The sequence below is a fragment of the Haemaphysalis longicornis genome, unplaced genomic scaffold, assembly GCF_048455015.1.
Source record: "Haemaphysalis longicornis isolate Haplotype H1 unplaced genomic scaffold, Haemaphysalis longicornis Haplotype H1 scaffold_2, whole genome shotgun sequence".
Taxonomy (NCBI): Eukaryota; Metazoa; Arthropoda; class Arachnida; order Ixodida; family Ixodidae; genus Haemaphysalis; species Haemaphysalis longicornis.
The window spans coordinates 275751216-275771423 of NW_027526295.1; the positions used below are offsets into that span (position 1 = coordinate 275751216).

Genomic DNA, 20208 nt, shown 5'->3' on the forward strand with positions numbered 1-20208 from the left:
CTCGGTGTTCAGTGGAAGCCGTTGCGAAATGACAGCGTGACCACGCGCTGCGCGGAGACAAAACCGCGCTTGTTGAAAACTGTTTTTATGTGATGCATCGATTTCCTGTCGCCTTTGTGAACCATATACCATATTCTATTTAATAAAGTACCGTTTGGCTGTTCGTATCGCATGGCAACAGAATAGCGGTCATTCCTTCTTTCTCTTCTAATAATCGTACTGCGCGGAATACTATCCTCCGGACGTCGTTTGCTCACGGACTTCAGAAATTATGCCTCCGTTGCCCGCAAGATGGCGCTGAACACAGCGCATCAGTGGCGCCACCATACAAGCGCACGAGGCCCATAGTTCTTTCTCGTCGCGAGGACAGTGCAGCTGTGAACAATGACTAATATATTTTATTCAACACAAAGCACCGATGCTTGAACAGCAAAGCAACGAGTAAACAATCGACTCTGCAAACGTTGATGACTGGCTCATTGTTTCTCGTTGTGTCCCCTGTGTTTATGACGTCGTTAAGACCCATTTTTCTGCGCTGATGAGCTTGTGATTGTACGTCGGCAGCCGCATGCTTGGGTGGGAACGGAAGGTTGCGACGGGGTTTTACAGCCCACGGACACTTTTTAATCCCTGCAACCTGGAAGCGAAGTAGCGAGAGATGGAACAAAAAAAAAATAATTGCCGTGTGCGAGCGCCAACGGCCTAAGCCAATACAGGAAACTAGAAAGAGAAACTGAAACGCAGCCCGAAACACGAATAACCAAGAGCGCTCGTGTATTGGTAGCATTAGCAACGCAGCGCCCGAGAGGGCTTAAAAGCTTTCCATCTAATGAAAAAAGTATTGCCTAATGAATAAATAAAGCGTACAGTTCGAAGCCACGTCGAGATTTAAAAGTACAAGGACGAGTACGAATTATGTATATCGAAAGAAAAGGTCTGCTGCGGAGAGATGAGAGATGGGTTCATCTTGAATTACTAGGTTAGTGCTCTATTCATTGCACACTAGTATTTCCCGCAGTCGTTCACCTGAAATTCGAAACTTGCATCAAAAATGTACGCCAAACCGCTATACTAAACGTACTCAAAAACTTGTTCCAAAAAAGCTATCCCCTTGGACGGGCAGGATTAACAAAAAATGGCAAGAGCGCCTCTAGAGGCCAAATACTAAACAAAAGTTCCGGCTGGCTTTTCAACTTCGTAGGAGCCAGGAAACACGGCTGCATAGACTTCCGCTGCGCGTAGCATTTGCCCGCACTTGCGCTTAATGTGAGTGGAGGGAAGAGAGAAAAAGAGAGAAATGAAACTTCATTTATTACAAAACATTACCCCGCGCTGTTCTGCAACTCAGTTATTTACTGCAATCCGTGTTGCATTCAATTTATTTGTGACTCTGGGAGTAGGAAGTGGGGAGGGGGGCGCCGCGATGTCCAGAGCCCGCGACGCCAACAACACTTGATCGGCGATGTCGGGCCTCCCCAGGGCCTGTTCCTGGGGGGTGGGAGTGAGACGTGGTATGGGAAAGCTAGACAACAACTTATGGAGTGGTAGTGGGTGTCCACAGCCCCCCATGAAAAGCACTTATTGGAGGTGAAAATGTATGTGTATGTGTGGACACGTTGTGTGCTGTGGGGGACGGTGTGTGCTTGGAGAAGCCGCCACATGTCAGCTGCACGGGGGTGAGAGAGCGGGGTGGAGGGGAGGTAGAGTTCGGTGGAGTAGTTAAAAGTGGCTCAAAAGTCACTGGTTTAGGGGCTACGTGAGTAGCCATATGACATACGGGAGCCCGGAGAGTCAAAGCTCGAGAATGTTAGCGCACCGCCCAATTATCGCCCATATGCCGGTGTGGGCCAGAGTACGCACCAGCATCACAGGGTCGGACGAAGACGGCTTGGCGAGAACAATTTTGAGTACGGGGGGAGGGGGGGGGGGGAGAGAGAGAGAATTGCGATTTCACTGTTGGGAGCCAGAAAGAATATGGACAGCGGTGGGGCATGTGAGTGGACACAAGCTCGGACTGCTTTCTGTGCCACTCGCTGTGCGGACAGGATAGATCGTTTACTCATTGTTTGCCGTAGGAATATAAATTAGTAAACGAAAGGATCTTGATACCATGTTCCTATGCGCCTCATTAATTAGGCCGTTATGAACCTCCTTGCATACTGAGTATTTGCTATACCGGTTGCGTTACCTCGTTTGGGATCGCGTTTTAGTGTAAGCTACCTCTTTTAGTAGCTCAATTGCTGGGCGCAAGTGGTCTGTCTTTTAAAAATCTGGTTTGTCACTAGCGTAGGGTATTATTGTACTCAGAAATTGCAAACCCGCTTAATGGTTAGATTGGAAGGCAGTGTGAATAAATAAGATATACAACGCGAACTACTACAAGTAACAACATAGGCCTGTTAACTGAGAAATATTCATTTTCCTCTACGCGTGCCTAATGTAGCTTTACTGAGGTTGTTTGGTAACCATCGTCGAAAGAATAACAAGAAATTTATTTTTTTCCTTTGAGAATAAAATTTCTAGAAAGAAATTATTCCTGAACAATGTTGGAAGAAGACCAAAAGTATACGCGACAGCAGTGAATCTTCCTTGTTGTCCTACTGATTGCAAAGTTTTTGTTTCTGTTTTTCTGTCCTTCCTGGTTTATTGAGGCAAAAGCCTTAGATATGTTTCGTGGAACGCGGGAGGTACAAAAAATCGTTAGCTTAAAAGTTGAAGTTCCGCAATCTGAAGATCAGGAGCAGGGGATCGCGCGCCACGAAAGAGAAACAGCGGGGAGAGAAGAGGGCCGGAGGAGGGCTCTGAGAACGGGTGACGCAGCACGTGGTAGGAAAGCGAAACACCTTCTCCAATGAAAGCAGACAGCTGTGGTACATACAGTAAGAGTATCCGCGAGAGGGGAAGGTAACGAAGGGGGTGAACGGGATGTTCCGGGCGACGGCTGGCGATGAAACAAGCTTCGAATTGTTCTGTCCAGGGGAATGGCTAAGTGGTGACGGGCGAGGCCGCAAAGTTCAACAGAAAGTACTAGAGCAAATCAGCAGAAGATCAAAGTGGGCTTTCTCCTTCACATTCATTGAAAATTCTAAGCAATCCCCATAATTTATGTGTTCCTCGCTTTTTGTTCACAACACTGACACATTCGCATTCTGATGAAGCAGTGAATAATCTAAGCAATACGTCACCCTTATGGGAATATATATTACAGAGAAATTGTATATTTGATCAATAACTTCAACAAGCGTTATTTATTTCAGGTTCGTCAACGTTTTTCTTCAGGTTCGTCCACGTGTCACGAGGAGTATATTCGTGCTATCTTTGGGAGGAGGAACAGTATTTATGAGACCATTGTTACTGCCTGCCACGGCATTCATGCAACGCTAACGTTCTACGACGCCAGCACAAAAACAGACCGTAACGGCAATCGACCCTCTAGAAAGGCGGCAGCGTACTTTCATTGGTCGCTGCCTAAGATAGCAGCAATCATAGATGGCTACCAAAGGGAAGCAGCAGTCTGACTACGAGCGTAACGTTTTTTGTTGGCGGAGAGGAGACATTCAGGCAGTGTTCTTTTTTAAATCTAGGTGGTTCACTGAGAAGTATCCTTACTTGGAGTGTTTGTCTTGCATTGAGATCCTTACGCCCACATTCACTCTTCGTCAAAAATGCCGTTTTTGGAGCAAAGGCCACTTGTACGCCAGTAATACAGTACAGTAAAACCCGCCGTGGTGGCTCAGTGGCTAAGGTGTTGTGCTGCTGAGCACGAGGACGCGGGTTCGATTCCCGGCCGCGGCGGTCGCTTTTCTGATGGAGGCGGAAAGCAAAAACGCCCGTGTGTACGAGATTTCTGCGCACGTTAAGGATCCCCAGGTGGTCAGAATTAATCCGGAGCCCTGCACTACAGCGCGCCTCATCGCCTGCGTTGCGTAGGCGCGTTAAACCCTACAATCAATCAAACTGTACAGTAAAGTGCAGTAACCTGCGAAGGGAGTGGCTTCAGAAATCAGCTGCGCATGCCCTCAACAGTTCATGATGGAGGTGGTTGAGCTCAGCTTATCTGAAGGGGGACCGCCTGGTTAGCTTGCGTTCTTCGTTCTGTCTTTAACACTGTAGTGTTTTGCCAGCGCATGTTGTGAAAGGAAAGTCAAAGATCCAAATTTGTAATTTTGCGCCTTATTAACCACCTTATCGATAAGCCTCGCAAGCCCCACAGATATTTTCTTTTGCAGGGTAAATATTTTTGCTTAACCCTATCAAGGCAGCATCAGGTCCACTCGCTGGAGCTAGTTTAACAAAGGCGTATGCTTCCATATATACCAAGTTTTCTTTGCATTTAGGCGGGCCGTGGCTACGTTCTGGAAGTATGCCGTGGCAATCAAAAAAACGCCACGTATGCTCGGCATTAATAGCGTCTCTTTAATTAGCAGCAGGAGGCCCATCCGATTATGTGCGGCTTTAGCCGCATCATAAGTCCCGCCGGCATTACCGCAACGGGCCACGAGCGCCAACAAAAGCAGACGAAGTGCCGGCAAATCTCTTCACCTCAAATTGTCATTTCTGCCTGGAACAAAGGGCGCCGATAGCGGGGAGTTGCCGGCGTTCACCGCCCATGTTTCGCCCTTACGCGGCAGCCCTCCTTGAACGCGCCCCTTTCACCCAGCAGCGCCGCCTTAATCCTCATCAATATCTAAGTCGCCTTGCTTATTCAGGCCGCGCCGGCGGAGATCGCGAGAATGAAAAGGTCCGCTCCCTCCGCGCAGTGCGCGAACAAAAAGCAGCCAGGAATGCCTTCGGAACAGCTTCCCAAGTGCGCGCGCTCCTTATCAGGCGCTTCGCGCTCCGCGATCTTTCGGGATGAATAAGACACGGCACCTTTTGCCGGCAGTGACTCCTCCTTGTAGGCGCGATTTTGTACCATGGAGGTACGATGCGGCCATTGGTAGTGTCGCGGTTAAGAAAGGTCCATGGAGTTTATGGGCTTTTGGAGTAACCGACGAAAATCGTACTCTTTCTCGGACTTTCGGGACAAATTCAATGACACCATTATACATCATGTGTCTCTGCAGAACAACTTTAATCATAATAGGGAACAGTTTGTTGCTCTTCTATAACGTCCTAAAATTTTACAAGATAACAGCTTTTACCGTGCTAAGCAACAAGTCTAACGCAGTTGCATTTTGTTTTTGTAGTATGTGGCAGCACTCATTACAGGGAAAAATTGAACTTTTTGTTACCTTTTGTTTGTGTTCTGCTTTTATCTCACGTCTCTTCGACGCCATTGTCAACCTTCCAGCACGCGCCATATGTTATGGGTCATGTCTGCGTGGCCGTGGGCCTGGAGCAACAATCGCGTGTATTCGGAGCAACAAATGGTGAAGTTATTAAGTGCGCGATGCTAACCCCAACGGCCGCTTTGCGCGCGACGCGAACCACCGCCGATTGGTGCTGGTGAAGCATAATTGCCTTCTAAGGGCGAAGCACCCTAGGGGCTCGGGCTGTCGGCTACTCATGTCATCGTCGTCGTCTCATTTCGTAGTAATTCAATGTAGTCACGGCTCAAACACCGGGACACTCGTGTTCCAACGCCTCGCGCTACAACGTTTCATCTCCATGGGCAAAAACGCGCACTAAAAGAACACACCGGGACACTTATTTTCCAACGTCTCGCGCTACTTCTTAGCAAACTTCTTGGCTTGCTGCGGCGTGCGACACGCAGACAATTTACGGGCGCTCTGTTCCTCATTTAATTTCTTAAACACTGTTCAACGCAGGAGAGGGCGCCACCGCCTCAGCAAGCGCGCGATTGCTCCTCCCACCGGCGCTTCTCCGGAGCCCAATCGTCGCGCGCCGTGTGGCAAGCAACAGACTTACAATCTTTGAATACATTTATACACACACTGCATCCTTCGCTCCTACCCAGGTTTTATGTTAGTGGAGATGACCCGCGATGTTTTTTTTTTTTTTTTGAACGTACGCTTCAAATCAAAAAATTGTTTAATTTTAGCATTCCTAGCGGCCAAAGAAGCCATCTTGTAATTAACGCCTATGTCGTAGCCCTGTTTAAGCCCACAACGTTAGCGGAAAAAAACCAATTGTAATATTTCAGCCAGGCGTGTTTTCTACCATCATATTTTTTCGCAAGACGTGCCATGGATTTTCATCCAAGTGGAAGTGTTGGCCGCGATATGCAGGGTTTTTTAAATGATTTTTAAATAAATATCCGAATTCAGTTGGATTTCTTTGGTTTTTTAGTGTTTAAAAATATAAAAGCTGGTGATGTAAACTTAATAGGAATGCTTTTTCCAGATGTTTACGGTAACAGTATTCGATACTGAATGCGTTACGAATTACCTCTTGCGGATTACGGCCACTCGACCGAACTATCTCGATTCGGATATAACAAATGTATCCCCGCGATGAAACACACATTGTGTGAAAACTTTAGCCACTTCATTTAATTGCGCAGCATATTCATAGTCAGCATAAACGCACACCAAGGAATCGTTTGGCGTCCATCTCAATAAAAACTACGCAATTCTATTCAATTTGACAATCACAGTTCTAGCTTCACCACTTCCTTGCACTTCTCACACAATTTTGACCGTTTGTGTAGTTCTATATGCGCCTACTTTGTATTTCACTTAATGTAAACGCGGCCATTCTTCAAGCTGGAACAAATAATTTCGGATAAACTGAGAAATTAAATTAAGATAAAACTCTTAATATAAATTACGAAATAATAAACTGCCCCAAAATGTGTTCAAACGAAAAGGTCTAAACTGAACCGAGAGACGACCATATCACAATTGTCTAGAAAAATTCGGTTACGTGACACCCAATAACTCAAAGCTCATATAAAAGACCAGAGGCCCCGGATTCATATTGCTCATCACCCTCTGCGATTCCTCAATGAGTTTTCTTATTATTTTTTATGTTTCTTCTCTGCCCACCTCTCTCAGGTATAATGCCATAAAATATCTGTATTTTTACTGTTTCAAAAAAATCAAGAAAATACTGCCAAGCTACTCAATTGGAAAACATCTTTCTTAGCTCAGGAATCTGAACGATAGAATTACGCGAAAGCAAGGCCAAAGATGTTCTCATCCTCCATCCGAGCTCCGAATTGTTGAGGAATGTGGAATCCAGTTCGGAAGCTATTGATACAGCGTACAATGGAGCGCCTGCAGACACCCGGTGCGCTTAATTTGCGTGCTCGTAAACTGGCCTCCTTCTAGTTTCGTTCCCAATCACATTCCCCAGCTTTCACCCTTTTATTGTTTATTATTTGCTTCCCTCGCCTTTCTTACCGCCGAGGTCTATATTGCGGACCCCGTCCCGCCAAACAGGGGACTGCTCTTGCTAACGCCCAAGGAGTAGGCCGGGCTGATATTGGACCGAAGGGTGGTTCTTTTCCCGTTTGCACTTCTACCAGACTCTCTGCGTCATTACAAAACCCTCGCACACACGCACTCTATACTCCGTCTGCCGATCGCTGAAGCAAATGAAAAGCGCAGCGCACCCGAAGGTCTGTCTTTGGGGTCAACAAAAGGTTAAAAGGATTGACGCACTACTGACATAATGGCCCACAAGGAAGCCACAATGCCGCAACTCTCCACGAATGCTGTACACAGTTGAATGTAGGAAAGGAGACTGCTTCGATAGTTTCTTGATCTCCTTTAAAGGCGTTCTTGTTTTAATGAAATTTCCGAAGTGATGCTCCTTCTCTATTTTTTTCTCTTTTTCCCGACCGGCAAGTACTTTTGGCTTTGCTTTATTATCTGCTTAAAGTACTCGCTGAAGTAAGCGTTGATTATTATAGAAAACGCTGTATATGGCCTCAGAATTGGGCGTGAAAAAAGTGCTTGTGAAAATACAATACGCAGTGTTCGCCAAATTAAAAGGCAAACTGCCCATTTTGATGAATCTGGTCCAAGAGCTGCAGAAGGTACGAAGCAAAAAGATGGGCGCGATGGAATCGCTGTGCTGTTGAGCACCCAACCGATGAGCACTTACTAGAGAACGCCACGAACACCGTGCGACTAAACCAGTTATGGATAAGTTAGTTTCGCCTGTAAACTAACAATCTATCTTGTTTTTAGGGTCCTGTGGCTTTGAACTTCTTTGGCTGTGTGAATGTACTTCTCGAGTCTTGTTTTTTCTCTCTTTTTTTTTTTTGATGGATTGTGTGAAAATTGTCCGTATGGACTGCTGCCGGTGCTACCAACATTTACTTCGACACATCATAGAGAAGAAAAATTCTACGCATGATGGTAGTTTGTCTTTTATTCCGAAGCATGAACGCATAATGGACTTTGACCTTGACTCAGGTCGCATGGCAGAAGGGTTTACGTTTTAGCCTAGCTTTTAGAGACGATAGTCTTTTAAAGACGATAGTCTTTTTTTGGCTACTTAAACCCAGAAATTTTGGTCTGTCTGTATGTCTGTCTGGCTGTCTGTCCGTCTGTCTGTCTGTGACTCGATTCAGCAACCCGGTTAAAGTAAAACTGATATTGCGCAATGGTCTTCTATACTCACAGCCACATGTAAACGTCTAAGCCCGGTTTATATGTTCATACTTGTCAACTTTGTTGAACAAGAACAATACATTACGCAAATATAAGACAGGAAATTAGTACACAAGGGATATTTACAGTGTTCCTTTATCAAAAAAATTCATGGATGCTTGGTTTTTCGATAGCAAATGATATTCTACATCATTGCAGAAAACCTCCGCCTCTTGGCGGCATATGAAAAATCACGCGGCAACAGCAACGAGAGGTTCCAAAAGATAGGTTCCACGTTCTGCTTGGAACGCACGCGGAGCACGGCCACGCGGCTCTATAAACCTTCTAGTCGGCCGCCTCCATTCACGCGCGTCTCCGCCGTACTGCAGTGCTGGCATCGAGGAACCCGACCTGTAGCAGTGGAACGCGGTAAATTCAAATCGCCTTGCGCAAGCCTTTAGTGTGTTTACCTTGGAATGAGCGCGACGGTACAGGAGCAGCATGAGAGGTGAGCGGGAAAGCAAAGGGGGGTATTTCCTTGGCAAGTGTCTACAAAGACTATCGTCTTTTGACGACATTTGCAACAAAAGGAGCAGATACGCGGCCAATTTTCTTGGGCTACTTAAACCCAGAAATTTCGGTCCGTCTGTCTATCTGTCTGTCTGTCTGTCTGTGACCCGATTCAGCCACCCGGCCAAAGTAAAACAAGGCCTGCGCAATAGTCTTATATAGTAATAGTTAAATCTGCCCTTAGAAGTCCGGTGTAATGTTCATACTTGTCAACATTGTTGAAGAAGAACAAGACATTACGCAAATATAAGGCAACAAAATAATACACAAGTGATATTTGCAGTGTTCTTTTACAACAAATCATAGATGCTTGATTTTTGCGAAATGAAATACCACATCCACTGCAGAAAAAAAAAAATCACTCCGCCGTCGCCTGCTGTCGCCCGCGCCACTATCGCTTCTGGCGGCATTTTAAGAAATGAAGCGGCAACAGTTACAAAAGGTTCCACTACATAGGCTCCACGTTCTGCTTGGAACGCACGTAGACTAGAGAAACGCGGTACTAAAAGCATTGAAGTAGGGCGCCTCAATTCGCGCGCGTCTCCGCCGTACGGCAGCGCTAGCATAGATGCACCGGGCCTGGAGGAGTGGAACGCGGTAAATTTAAATCGACTTGAGCAAAACTTTAGCGACTTTCCGTTGAGAGGAGCGCTACAGAAGAGGAACAGCATGAGAGGTAAGCGGGAAAGCGAAGGGAGGCATTTACTTGGCCAATGTCGGCAAAGTCTATCGTCTTTTGCGGACATTTGCAACGAAAGGAGCAGATACGCGGCCAATTTTTTTAATAGGAATTTATTCTCTCTTGGCATTGTGAGGTGAGTGAGTGAGTGAGTGAGTGAGTGAGTGAGTGAGTGAGTGAGTGAGTGAGTGAGTGAGTGAGTGAGTGAGTGAGTGAGTGAGTAAGTGAGTGAGTGAGTGAGTGAGTGAGTGAGTGAGTGAGTGAGTGAGTGAGTGAGTGAGTGAGTGAGTGAGTGAGTGAGTGAGTGAGTGAGTGAGTGAGTGAGTGAGTGAGTGAGTGAGTCGTTTGATGCCTCGCAAGGACTGAGCACAACACTGGCCCTCATTTTCCAAAAACTAGTTCAGCCTGCTGGCAACGCTTGGTAACTGTTCTCGCTGATTTTATTTATTTATTTATTTGTATGTTTATTAACTCATTATTAATTAATTAATTAATTATAATTTATTTATTTATTTAATGCTGCTCCGGTGCTCAAGATTTATTCCTGCTTCAAATACAATGCTATGTAAAACATGCGGATTGTCGTGCTTCGCAACGATGCCTCCGACTGCAACGAGCGGCGGGAAACATTCATGCATCCATTTTCTTTTTTGTAGCCAGAAATGCACCAAAGCGTTCAGTTGGGTGAAATTCAACAAAAAATGTTCCATTTTGAAGGATTCCGTGCTCGATTTAAATGGTGCTCCAATCGCTCTCAGTCTGCGACCTCTTCATGTCTCCACAGGAAAGAATTATCATACAACACAATACGTGCGTGTGCTTGAACTAAGAGCAAACTGCAACTTATTGTATAACGCAGTACGAGAACCATGTGCCAGTCGCACTCGCTGCTGGAGTTATGAAAAACTTCCTGCCTATTGAACGCTGAGCATTCTGTTACCTGCGTTATTGAAAAATCGATATCGCATTCCAGAGGACACCTGGATGGCCGTTCGCTTTCGAAACTCCCGCGAGATTGCTTCACTGCAGTGCGACTGCGTTGGGAGGCGCACTTTGTGTTCAGAACAGGTTATATTGCTTCATGCCTGGAAAGCGACAATGACTTTCGGTAGCTTTCCGATGTTAGGTAACCAACCAAAGGGATTCAATATTTGTCACACCGACGAAAATTGAAACACTGCGATCGCTTGGCTGGAAGGAGCTCGTAGGACACTCGGTGAAAGCGCAAGCAAGAAAACCTAAAGGCGTAAGAATATGTCTCGAAAGGCCGGATAGGCCTGTAGAAGCCTGGTGATTAACGGGCATATGCGTAAGCCCTGACGCCATCCCTGCAACAAGCGATGTTTACGCACGATTTACCAAGTATACACAGGTCGTGTACTTCGCAGCTTGCTGCAGCGTTTGAAGCATTAATGGAGACATTTGTTCACAACTAAGCTGTATATGTCTCATCTGAGCTGAGTACCTCGTACGCTCCGGCATTTTTTGTGTCGTTCGTCCGTCATGCAAATGCTCAGCGTCTGGCTCGTACTTACCCATGCGCCATACGCTGGGGAAGAGGGGGGGGGGGGGGATTGGAAAAGTATAAAGAAGGCTCCACGCTTCGTGCTAGAAATGCCTGCCCCATTTCATATAGACTCCTCTCAATCAATGAAGTTTATCTCTTTTTTCCAACATGCAGCGGATTAGCCACACCTTGTTAGGTTTGGAGACATCTACATTCAAGTCACTGATGACTGCCGCCGGAGCAGCTTGTTACCGACTATGGGAATGTACGCGGTGTATGGACAAGTTATGTCTTGAAATTTACATTGTACATAATTTTTGCTTGTTGCTCCAAAGTGGATGTTACTAAAGGAAGCAAGGAGTGCTTCGCGTCGTTTGTCAGTGACAACTGTGGGCTGTTGGGTTACACCTATATCAGTCAGCCGACCACTGTGAATACAACGCGTATAAGGTTAGTTCCGGCAATGAATGTAGCTATACCTGTGGCTGAACCCATCTGTGGGCATGATAGGGACCGCAAGATTATTGCCTCTGTCCTTACTACGTAACAGAACAATGTCCATAAAGTATATTTGTTTACCGTTTCATTGACACGAAGTACAGGTAATACACAGTTTTCCCACCCAACCAATTTCGCAAGATAAAATGGACTGCTTTCATTCTGGGTTAAACAGATAAAATATATTTCTTCACAGGTGTAAATATGACGGTCGACTTAATGGTCAGGCAGCGGCATCGATCGGCTCCGAACGCATACCAATAATCCCTTCAAACACAGGGCCCATATTTATTTCATAGACATCACGCGCCTAAACGAATGCGAAGAAAGTAACACCCTAAAATGTCTGCGCAAAGAAACCAGACAGCACGCGGCTAAGCTCTGGAATGCCTCGGTTGCGTATGGTTTGTTCGCCTTTGCAAGAGAAAGATCGTAAACGGAGTCGTGCTGAAGCAATTCGCCTTCGTGTTTTAAAAGGTGGGACGGAGGCCTGCCTCCGCGAGAAAAAAAGCGTTCAATATAAAGTGCAAATAGAACTTGTTCGGATTCACGTTTAGATCGTGAGGAAAAGTATTGTTTTCGAGCTACATCAAAGCGTTGCCACAAATCTAGATCCTGTGGGTCAATAAAAGAATTTACGGGTGAAGACCTCGCCAACTCTTCTGCTTGCCGGTTGCGCTGTGATTGAGCGATTGCGTGCGAGATTGCGAAACGCCACTCGGTGGAGATATAGATGACGGTACTTTGTTTTCAGTGTAAGTTTTAACAATGCCTAACGAACGGAATTTGCAGAACTTTGGTTACAGCGCACCCTTTGGCCACCGTAGATGACGAATAAGAAGAAAATATCCTCTGCTGTCTTGGTAACGTCAGAAAAAAAAAAAAAAAAACGAATGTAAATTGGGGCCTCTGTTTACATTGTTTCTTGGCACGAATATTTTTCTAGCAGTGACATTCCCAGACAAACTGTTCTTACGTGTGACATAATGTTTTGTGAAAGGTTGAGGAAGGGGGCTTCTGCTAAGTAAGCACCTCAATACTTGCCCTAAATCGGTGGGCGTCCCTCTATGCCCCCGCAAAAATCTGGCGGTGTCGGTACAGTAAGTCCACAGGGGCTACCTCGTTGGCCCTACACCATTGTGTATCGTGTCAGAAGGGCCACTTTGGATAAGTACAAACGTACAGGTGAATATTGGTTACAGCAGAGGTTTTTGATTTTTCTCTACAAATATCTTTCGGTATGAAGCTGGCTTTGTCGTTAAGCGTTTCTTGTTTTTTTTTTCGGGTTTCTGACCACCATTATATATAATGGTGATCAGAAACCCGAAAAATCTTGCTGACTGTCTTCACATCGACCGAGAGGGTGGCGGCAATTTTATTGGTTTACGTTTAGCTTCTTGTCCAATTAATATTTTTCGTCTACGAAGCCGATGACGTAAACCATTATGATTGTTTTGCAACAATGTACGAAAGGTGGCCTAAGAGTGTCGCACTAACGGCGTAGGCTGTGCAATTTCCTCACGTGGAAAAACCCAAACCCGTGTTCTGAGAGTCGCTGTTGTGTTCAATGGACTTTAGATTGGGCCGACAGTCTGACAGTTGGTTCCTAAAAGTCCGCAGTTACCAAACTTCCGGCATCCTAGACGTTACGGCTATTTGCACCATGCGCGTTTTACGTGACACTCGGCTTTGGTGTGCGAAGCCTTAGAATGCCAGAAACAAATGCCACCAAATTCAGGGATAGGTTTGAGTCCACAAAGTGCTTCTTTAGTCATATACTCCTGGATGTCTCGCAGTCATCCCAGAAAGCTACAATGTATATGTATCTATCTAGCAGGGGGCAGCCTTTGTGCCTAAAATATTTGTGATACAAACTGAGGTTCACTGCCCTCGGGTCTGTTTCGAAGCGCCTGCGGCCCGCCATGGGGTTTGATTGATGATGCACTCTACGAAGCAACTTCAACTTTTCGGTGAAACGTGTCGGGCGTTTGGGGAAGTTTCGTTCGAAAAATGCCTTGCATTAAAAGGCTCCGGAAAGACCGTATCTACGCAGCGAAACAGAGATACATTAAAACAGCGTCATATAAGGATAGGTTTAACCATGATCATGATAATAACAAAAGTAACCTTCCCATTACGCGTAAAGAAAAAATCCGTAACTCACAGTCTCGGCAGAAAAGACAAAGCGACGACGCAACAGGACAACATGGTTTGGGTTGCTATCTTGTCTTTTCGATTTCCCACAACATATGCATCTAACTTACGACACTTTAAAGGAAGGAAGTGCTACAGCGGTGTCAATAGGACCATCATCAGGGCCGTTGGAGTACTTTATCAACGTAGCAGATCCCACGACAGCCGAAAGACAGGCCATAACAGCATCAATTCTACTGCATCAACATCAACTAAATACTATAATTTTGAGGAGTGATAGCCAAATTTTCTTTCGATATGTCGTAAACAACTTCATTCGAGGCGACGTGCATAGAGCACTTAACTTTTACATGAAGACACCTGCAAACTTTCGTGTTATCCCGGAATGGGTGCCCGGCCACATTGGGGTAAAATGTAATAAAAGGGGGCTTGGCCTTGCTTGCGGCCAAGAAGTGCCGAGAGAATTCATATCATGGCCAGGCGGTTAAGTACTCACGATTAGATATTACAAAGAACGGCAGATACGTCTTCGCGCAGTACGCAATCCTCTCCAGGAGCTTTCTTTTTTCCCCCACTGCTGCAATAGGCGAGACACAACATTTTTCAGACGGGCACAGACCCCTGTGACACGACAGGCCACCCATCCTCAACCTCAGAAGTACATAACAAAGCAAATTTGCGATAGCGGTCCAAAACAAATACACATATCCGAATACTTTACCGCACACAATCTCTCCTTCCTCCTAAAATCCTGTATACCTTAGGCAGCTGGACCACTGTGCTAAGAGACCTAAAGCCTATACATACTTAGGTCACTTTCGTGTGGCTTATCTAGATAATCTTAGCGCCCCGAACTCTTTAGGTTCTGCATGCCCGCACGGTGGCTGCAGACCTCCAGTGAACGCGCGACTTGAAGGAGAGTGGTTGGAATAGCCGTCTCCCTCTCCGGCTCAAATTTTTTTTCGTAGAGTTTTTTTAGTATTTCGTTTCTTTATTTTTTTATAAGAGCTTTTCGCCGCTACTTTTTAGAAAATGGAAAGGAGTCCTGACTTCGTGTTTTGGGCTTGTCGTTCAGCATTCCACTCTTTTTTTTTTAGTTCAAAAGGGTTAAATGCCTAATAATGACCGAAGAAGCGGAGGTCGGCGTCTTCATCAGGCACCTAAATTCCCCTTTGCTGCTAACCGTAATGTGCTCACCAAGCACGCGCCGCCCAAGGCCAAACCCAACACGACTCAAAAATGAAACCAAAGAAAAACCCGACAGCGCTGGCGCTTGTTCACGGAAGCCATGAAGCCAGCGTGGCGCCCCATCCGCGCAATTGGGACGGAGGATGGAGACGCGAGAATGCGCTGGCCTCACTCAGTGGCCCAGCAATTACTTCCGAGTCAAGGCACACAACGCGGCGCACTGTCGCACTCATTGCTGAAGCTGCGGCCGCTAGTGCTCCATGGCAGCACCAACAATAGCGGCATATCCGTTAGGTGCTACGTCATCCATAGATTGTTCGCTTGCACGTTAATGCTCTCGCATTCTCAGAATTGTTAAGATGAGCTAGGAGGTTTTCTTTGGGTTGTACTTTTAACTTAAGGATCTTTATTCTTAGCCAATTCGGCACGACTTGCGCAAGCAAAGCTACTTAACTTCCTTGTCTCCGCATGTAGACATAATTTATCCAAATCTTGCTGAGATAGTGTTATACTAGCTTATTGAAAATATTTTTTTTCTTTGGTGACGTCTGTACGAATGCCAGAGGAACGTTCTTATTGCAGTGAACCCGAAGGTTGCAGCTTATTTTGCAGACCTTTCTCAGGTGCACGCAAGCAACAGTTTTTGGAATAATGTTTGTTGCCCCGTGACTCCCCTCCCCTTCCAGTCATAGAACGTAGTAATCAACCCAACTTAGGGCTCAATACTTTTACTTGCAGTCGGTGGATTCATTTTTGGTTACACCCAGCATTTTTAAGCGTTGCATGCCCCTGTCTGAAACGTTGTAGAGCCGATTTAAAAAAGACAAATTTGGCGAACAGCAGTCATATGCTTCGAATAATTACTTAACAAGATAACTTTCTGGATGTATTCGCAACTTTCATACCCCTAGCCGTGAAAGGTTTCTGCCCTTGGAGTTACGCCAAATGGCGTCCAGGTATGCTGAACCTTGCTGAACCATCGCATAGGCGTCATATTTAAACCAACCCAAAGTTTTGATTTAATGGCTAACCGTGCAAGAGAACCTTGAAGAGAACGCAAGAAGCTGCTTAATAACTATTAATGAAAATATTACTAGGCCCCCTAATCCCTAAATTTTGTAAGAAGCAATTTTTCATCCCCCCCCCCCATAAAACTACATACCAGATTTAATTTTGGGTTTTCACAAAATAGATTTTCTGCCTCAGCTTCATAAAGTATCTTTTAACTCTACGAACTCTATTCCACGTTGTCAGTGGGCTAAAAAATTTGCGGCCACTAAAAAAATCCGAACGAACTGCATTGATTCACCGGTCTGAAATATTCCGCGTATGCCACTTTGATGGGCAAAATGGAGTAGCTCGGTCCTTTGAAGTTATAAAATATTCATCGGTTCAGGCTCTGCGTAAAATGTCTAAACAAGGTAAGAGTAAAGCGCAGTGCGTTTGACAGCACATTTAGGTACGCAGGGGAAACATTCTTTACGCGCCCCTTCCTTCCGAAAAAATGCAGGCAGTATTTTTGTCTTGCTGGCAGACGTGGGTTTTGCAGTTGCGGCAATGCGTGTACTGTGCTCGCGTGTTTTGATTTGTTTTACCTATTTAAGAACTTAATACTCCTTATTCTTCTCGTGGTTCTTCAAAATATTAGGAAAAGAAACCCGATAAGGAGATTGTACGCATCCAGTCCCGAGCTGTGTAAAAACAGCAGTAACGTTTTAGATTATTTATTCGATACCCAGAAAAACAGCAACGCTTCCTTGTCTGGAAGATTTTCTTCTTTTTTCACAATCTTCTTTTTGTTATTTGTACATATTAAACATTTTGCCGGCGGAAAGTTTTTTTTTTTTACCGGAAGCAGTGCGATAGTAAAAACTAGCGAGATAAAATTTGCTTGAAAGGAAGTGGATGTGTTTCAAAGTCACCATTAAACAGCTGCACGGGCATAGTTTTGTGGTAATTTTGCTCGTATTTGTTACAAGTTCTATAAATCACAAAGCAATTATCGTACAAAAAACCCGAAGACAGCGTCTACAAATGAGCGAGGTGTGTGCGTGGGATCATGCACCCTGCCTTCATGTGTGTGCATGCATATATATATATATATATATATATATATATATATATATATATATATATATATATATATATATATATATATATATATATATATATATATATATATATATATATATATATATATATATATATATATATATATATAGGGAGTAGTAGAACTTTGAAGATGGTAGAGAACACAAGAGAAGAAAAACTTCGAACAAGGTAAAAGCACGATTGTGGCCTACGTTTCAGCAAAGAGAACTTGCTTTCCTCTTGCATATATATATATATATATATATATATATATATATATATATATATATATATATATATATATATATATATATATATATATATATATATATATATATGTATATGTATATATATATATATCTTTGTGTGTGTGTGTGTGTGTGTGCCCGAGCGTGTATGTTTTTCGTTGCTATTGGGGGCTAAATGTTGTTTTCGAGTTCATCGCCGAAAATATCGTTTTAGATATATTTCCAATACTATAATTCCCAATGTTCGTTGGCTTTACATATTCCTTTCGTGCAGAACTGGCGGCTCTCTCGAGCCTCTACAACGTCGCGTTAATCGGGGAAAATGCTCGTTCGATGAGTGAAGCCACCCCTGTGGCGCCATCTAACGTTGCCTTGAGCACGTCTTTGCACATGAAATCCTGAGGCGGCAGCGCTAGTGTTTGAACCCGAGGACCATTACTAAAAAACAACAACAACAAAAAAACGTGCAGTAGTACTAACGCCAAGTCGCACAATGCACACCTAAGAGCCCCACAAAACTGAGCGGGCGTTTCCGTTCAGGACTCACGTATGCCAGATAGGCGACTGGGTGGATGGTCCTGGCTTTCCCTTTTAGTATCCTTGTATTGGCATATTTATGAGGCACTAGTCAAATTCCTTCTGTTATTTGCTTCTACCAATAAAAAGCGTAAAATTTGTCCCTGGTGATTTTAATGAAAGCCATAAAATGTAAAATCTCTAGCTTCTAGACCGTTTTTCTAAAGCTGTGCCCAGGCTTTGTATTAGACAGTAGCGAGAGCGTTTACACGCCTGGTTTCGCAAGCCGAAACAACTGTTTTGTCCCAATCCAGGCCTGAGTATTTTGCTCCGCAACAGTTAAAGCTACTTTGGTGCTTTCAATGGAGGTCAAACACCTTCAACACGTACTTATCATTAAAGATGGTGACTGTAGTAAGACAATCGCGCCCGTATGATCCCCTTCTCCCGTTTAATCAGGGTAGTGCACCCGTTCTAGAACCAGTTAAGAAAACTGGGAGAATATGCCTTCATTTCGTTTCCACGTCTTCCATGGCATCGCGCTCGAGTGTAAGATCGAGCAACTGTAACATTACAACGGTGACATTACCATGTGTAAAGATTCAGACTGTAACGATACAATGTGTAAAACTTGGTCTCATCTATACCTGTAAACATGAAAACACAACTACTTTATCCGTGCTCATGAGGATGACTAAAACCCCGTGGATCCGGGTTTCAACTATACCTGAATATGTTTATACAGTTTTACATTTGAATAGTTGCGCTTTATCTAAGAAGAATTGTGAAGGCCTAACCGATACTGTAGCCACAAATGAAAGTATTAGAGCGGGAATAGGCACGGAGAAAGTAGAAATAAAGCAAGAAAGGCTGGTAGTCATCCACGTTTATATAATGCTGAACATAAATACATTGTACGGCTGAAGTACAACCCTGTTTGATTTTTTCGTCGTGAGTTTTAGAAAAAAGCGCCATTAAAGGTAACTGAGCAGGCCGGAATGACCCAGAAGGTGCGTCTCCGGCCGTCGAGAACGCTTCGTATACGTGAACCGCATTCGGTTGTATACAGGTCGAAGCCAGCTCACCTGAGGCCGGCGTGTAGATGTTGAGGTGGAGGCAATCCTCGCTGGTGTTCATCAGCGCGACCTGTGCCAGCCTGTGCAGCTGCTCGAGGCGCCCCGGCGGCATGCGGGCCGCGGCCGGCGACGAATCGTTGCGCAGGAATTCCGGCAGCCGCTGCGGACAGGCCGGGCCCGGCGTGTCGGCCGCGCGCACGTCGTCCCAGTGCGGCGAGTTGACGGGCGGCATGAAGCGCAGGGTGCCCAGCGGCGGGCTCACGTAGGGCACTCCCAGGAAGGCCTCGACGGCCGGCAGGTGGGCACCGAAGCGGGCACCCAGGGTGACGAGCTTGCCCCGAAGCTGGCCGTACTTTGTTCTCACCACACGCGGGCTGGGCCGGCTCGTGGTCGTCGGCGTGGCGTCCGTCGGCGCCGCCGACCCCAGCGCTACCAGGAGCAACGTAAGCAGCCACGTACGCGCCCGGAACACGGGACTCATTGCCGCTTTCGCTGGCATTTCTGCCGGCCCCTTCTTTCCGGGCTTGGTTGATCGTAATGGGTTTACTTCGGGCCCGGTAGCGTATCTGCTGTTCTGCTTTGTCAAGGCGGAGCCGACGCGAAAGAGCGCACAGCCGCTTTGTGGCGGTGGTGAAATTCAAGGTTGCAGTCGCTTCGGGGAAGGTGGTCGCTCTCTTCGGATATCATTGTGCGGTGGAAAGCCTAGACGCACCTGGATGGGGCACCTACTACCGAAGTGAGAATGGCCGAGGTGGAGCCGCGAGTCGGAACCATGACCGGGACGATTCTGCAGTCGCCTCGAAGAAAATCCGCTGTACCTTGTTTGGTCGCATTGCCCAGTATTCCTATTGAGGGGAAATAGAAAAGTGGCGAGAAATAAACGTTTAACTTAAGGTACGCTCCCAACCACAGGAAAGGAAAATTGATTACAATGACGCCGAAAGCACTATAACAGCAATATCCGCAGCTTACAAACGGTACGTGATTGTCTAATTACAATACGCAGAAATGGACCGCTCAGTTCACTTATACTAATTGCTATAGAGTTTTTTTTTTTACACTCAGCGAAGCCATGAATTCTCGGAACAGCAATTTACCGTAATAAAACGAGACATGCAAGTTTCCACATCAACGTTTATGGCAAGAACATCTTCACTCTAGACACAATAAGAAAAAT

General features: G+C 45.5%; 1 protein-coding gene across 3 annotated transcripts in view; it reads right to left on the minus strand.

The window, feature by feature from the left end:
• The window catches only part of LOC144170735 (neuroligin-4, Y-linked-like), a 358223-nt gene that overhangs the window by 337403 nt on the left and 612 nt on the right, over positions 1–20208 (minus strand). For all 3 annotated transcript variants that reach the window (XM_077700710.1, XM_077700709.1, XM_077700711.1), the window contains exon 2: positions 19041–19876. In XM_077700710.1, coding sequence (XP_077556836.1) covers positions 19041–19530 — 490 coding nt within the window. In that variant the 5' untranslated portion in view covers positions 19531–19876. The remainder of the gene's footprint in view (positions 1–19040; positions 19877–20208) is intronic.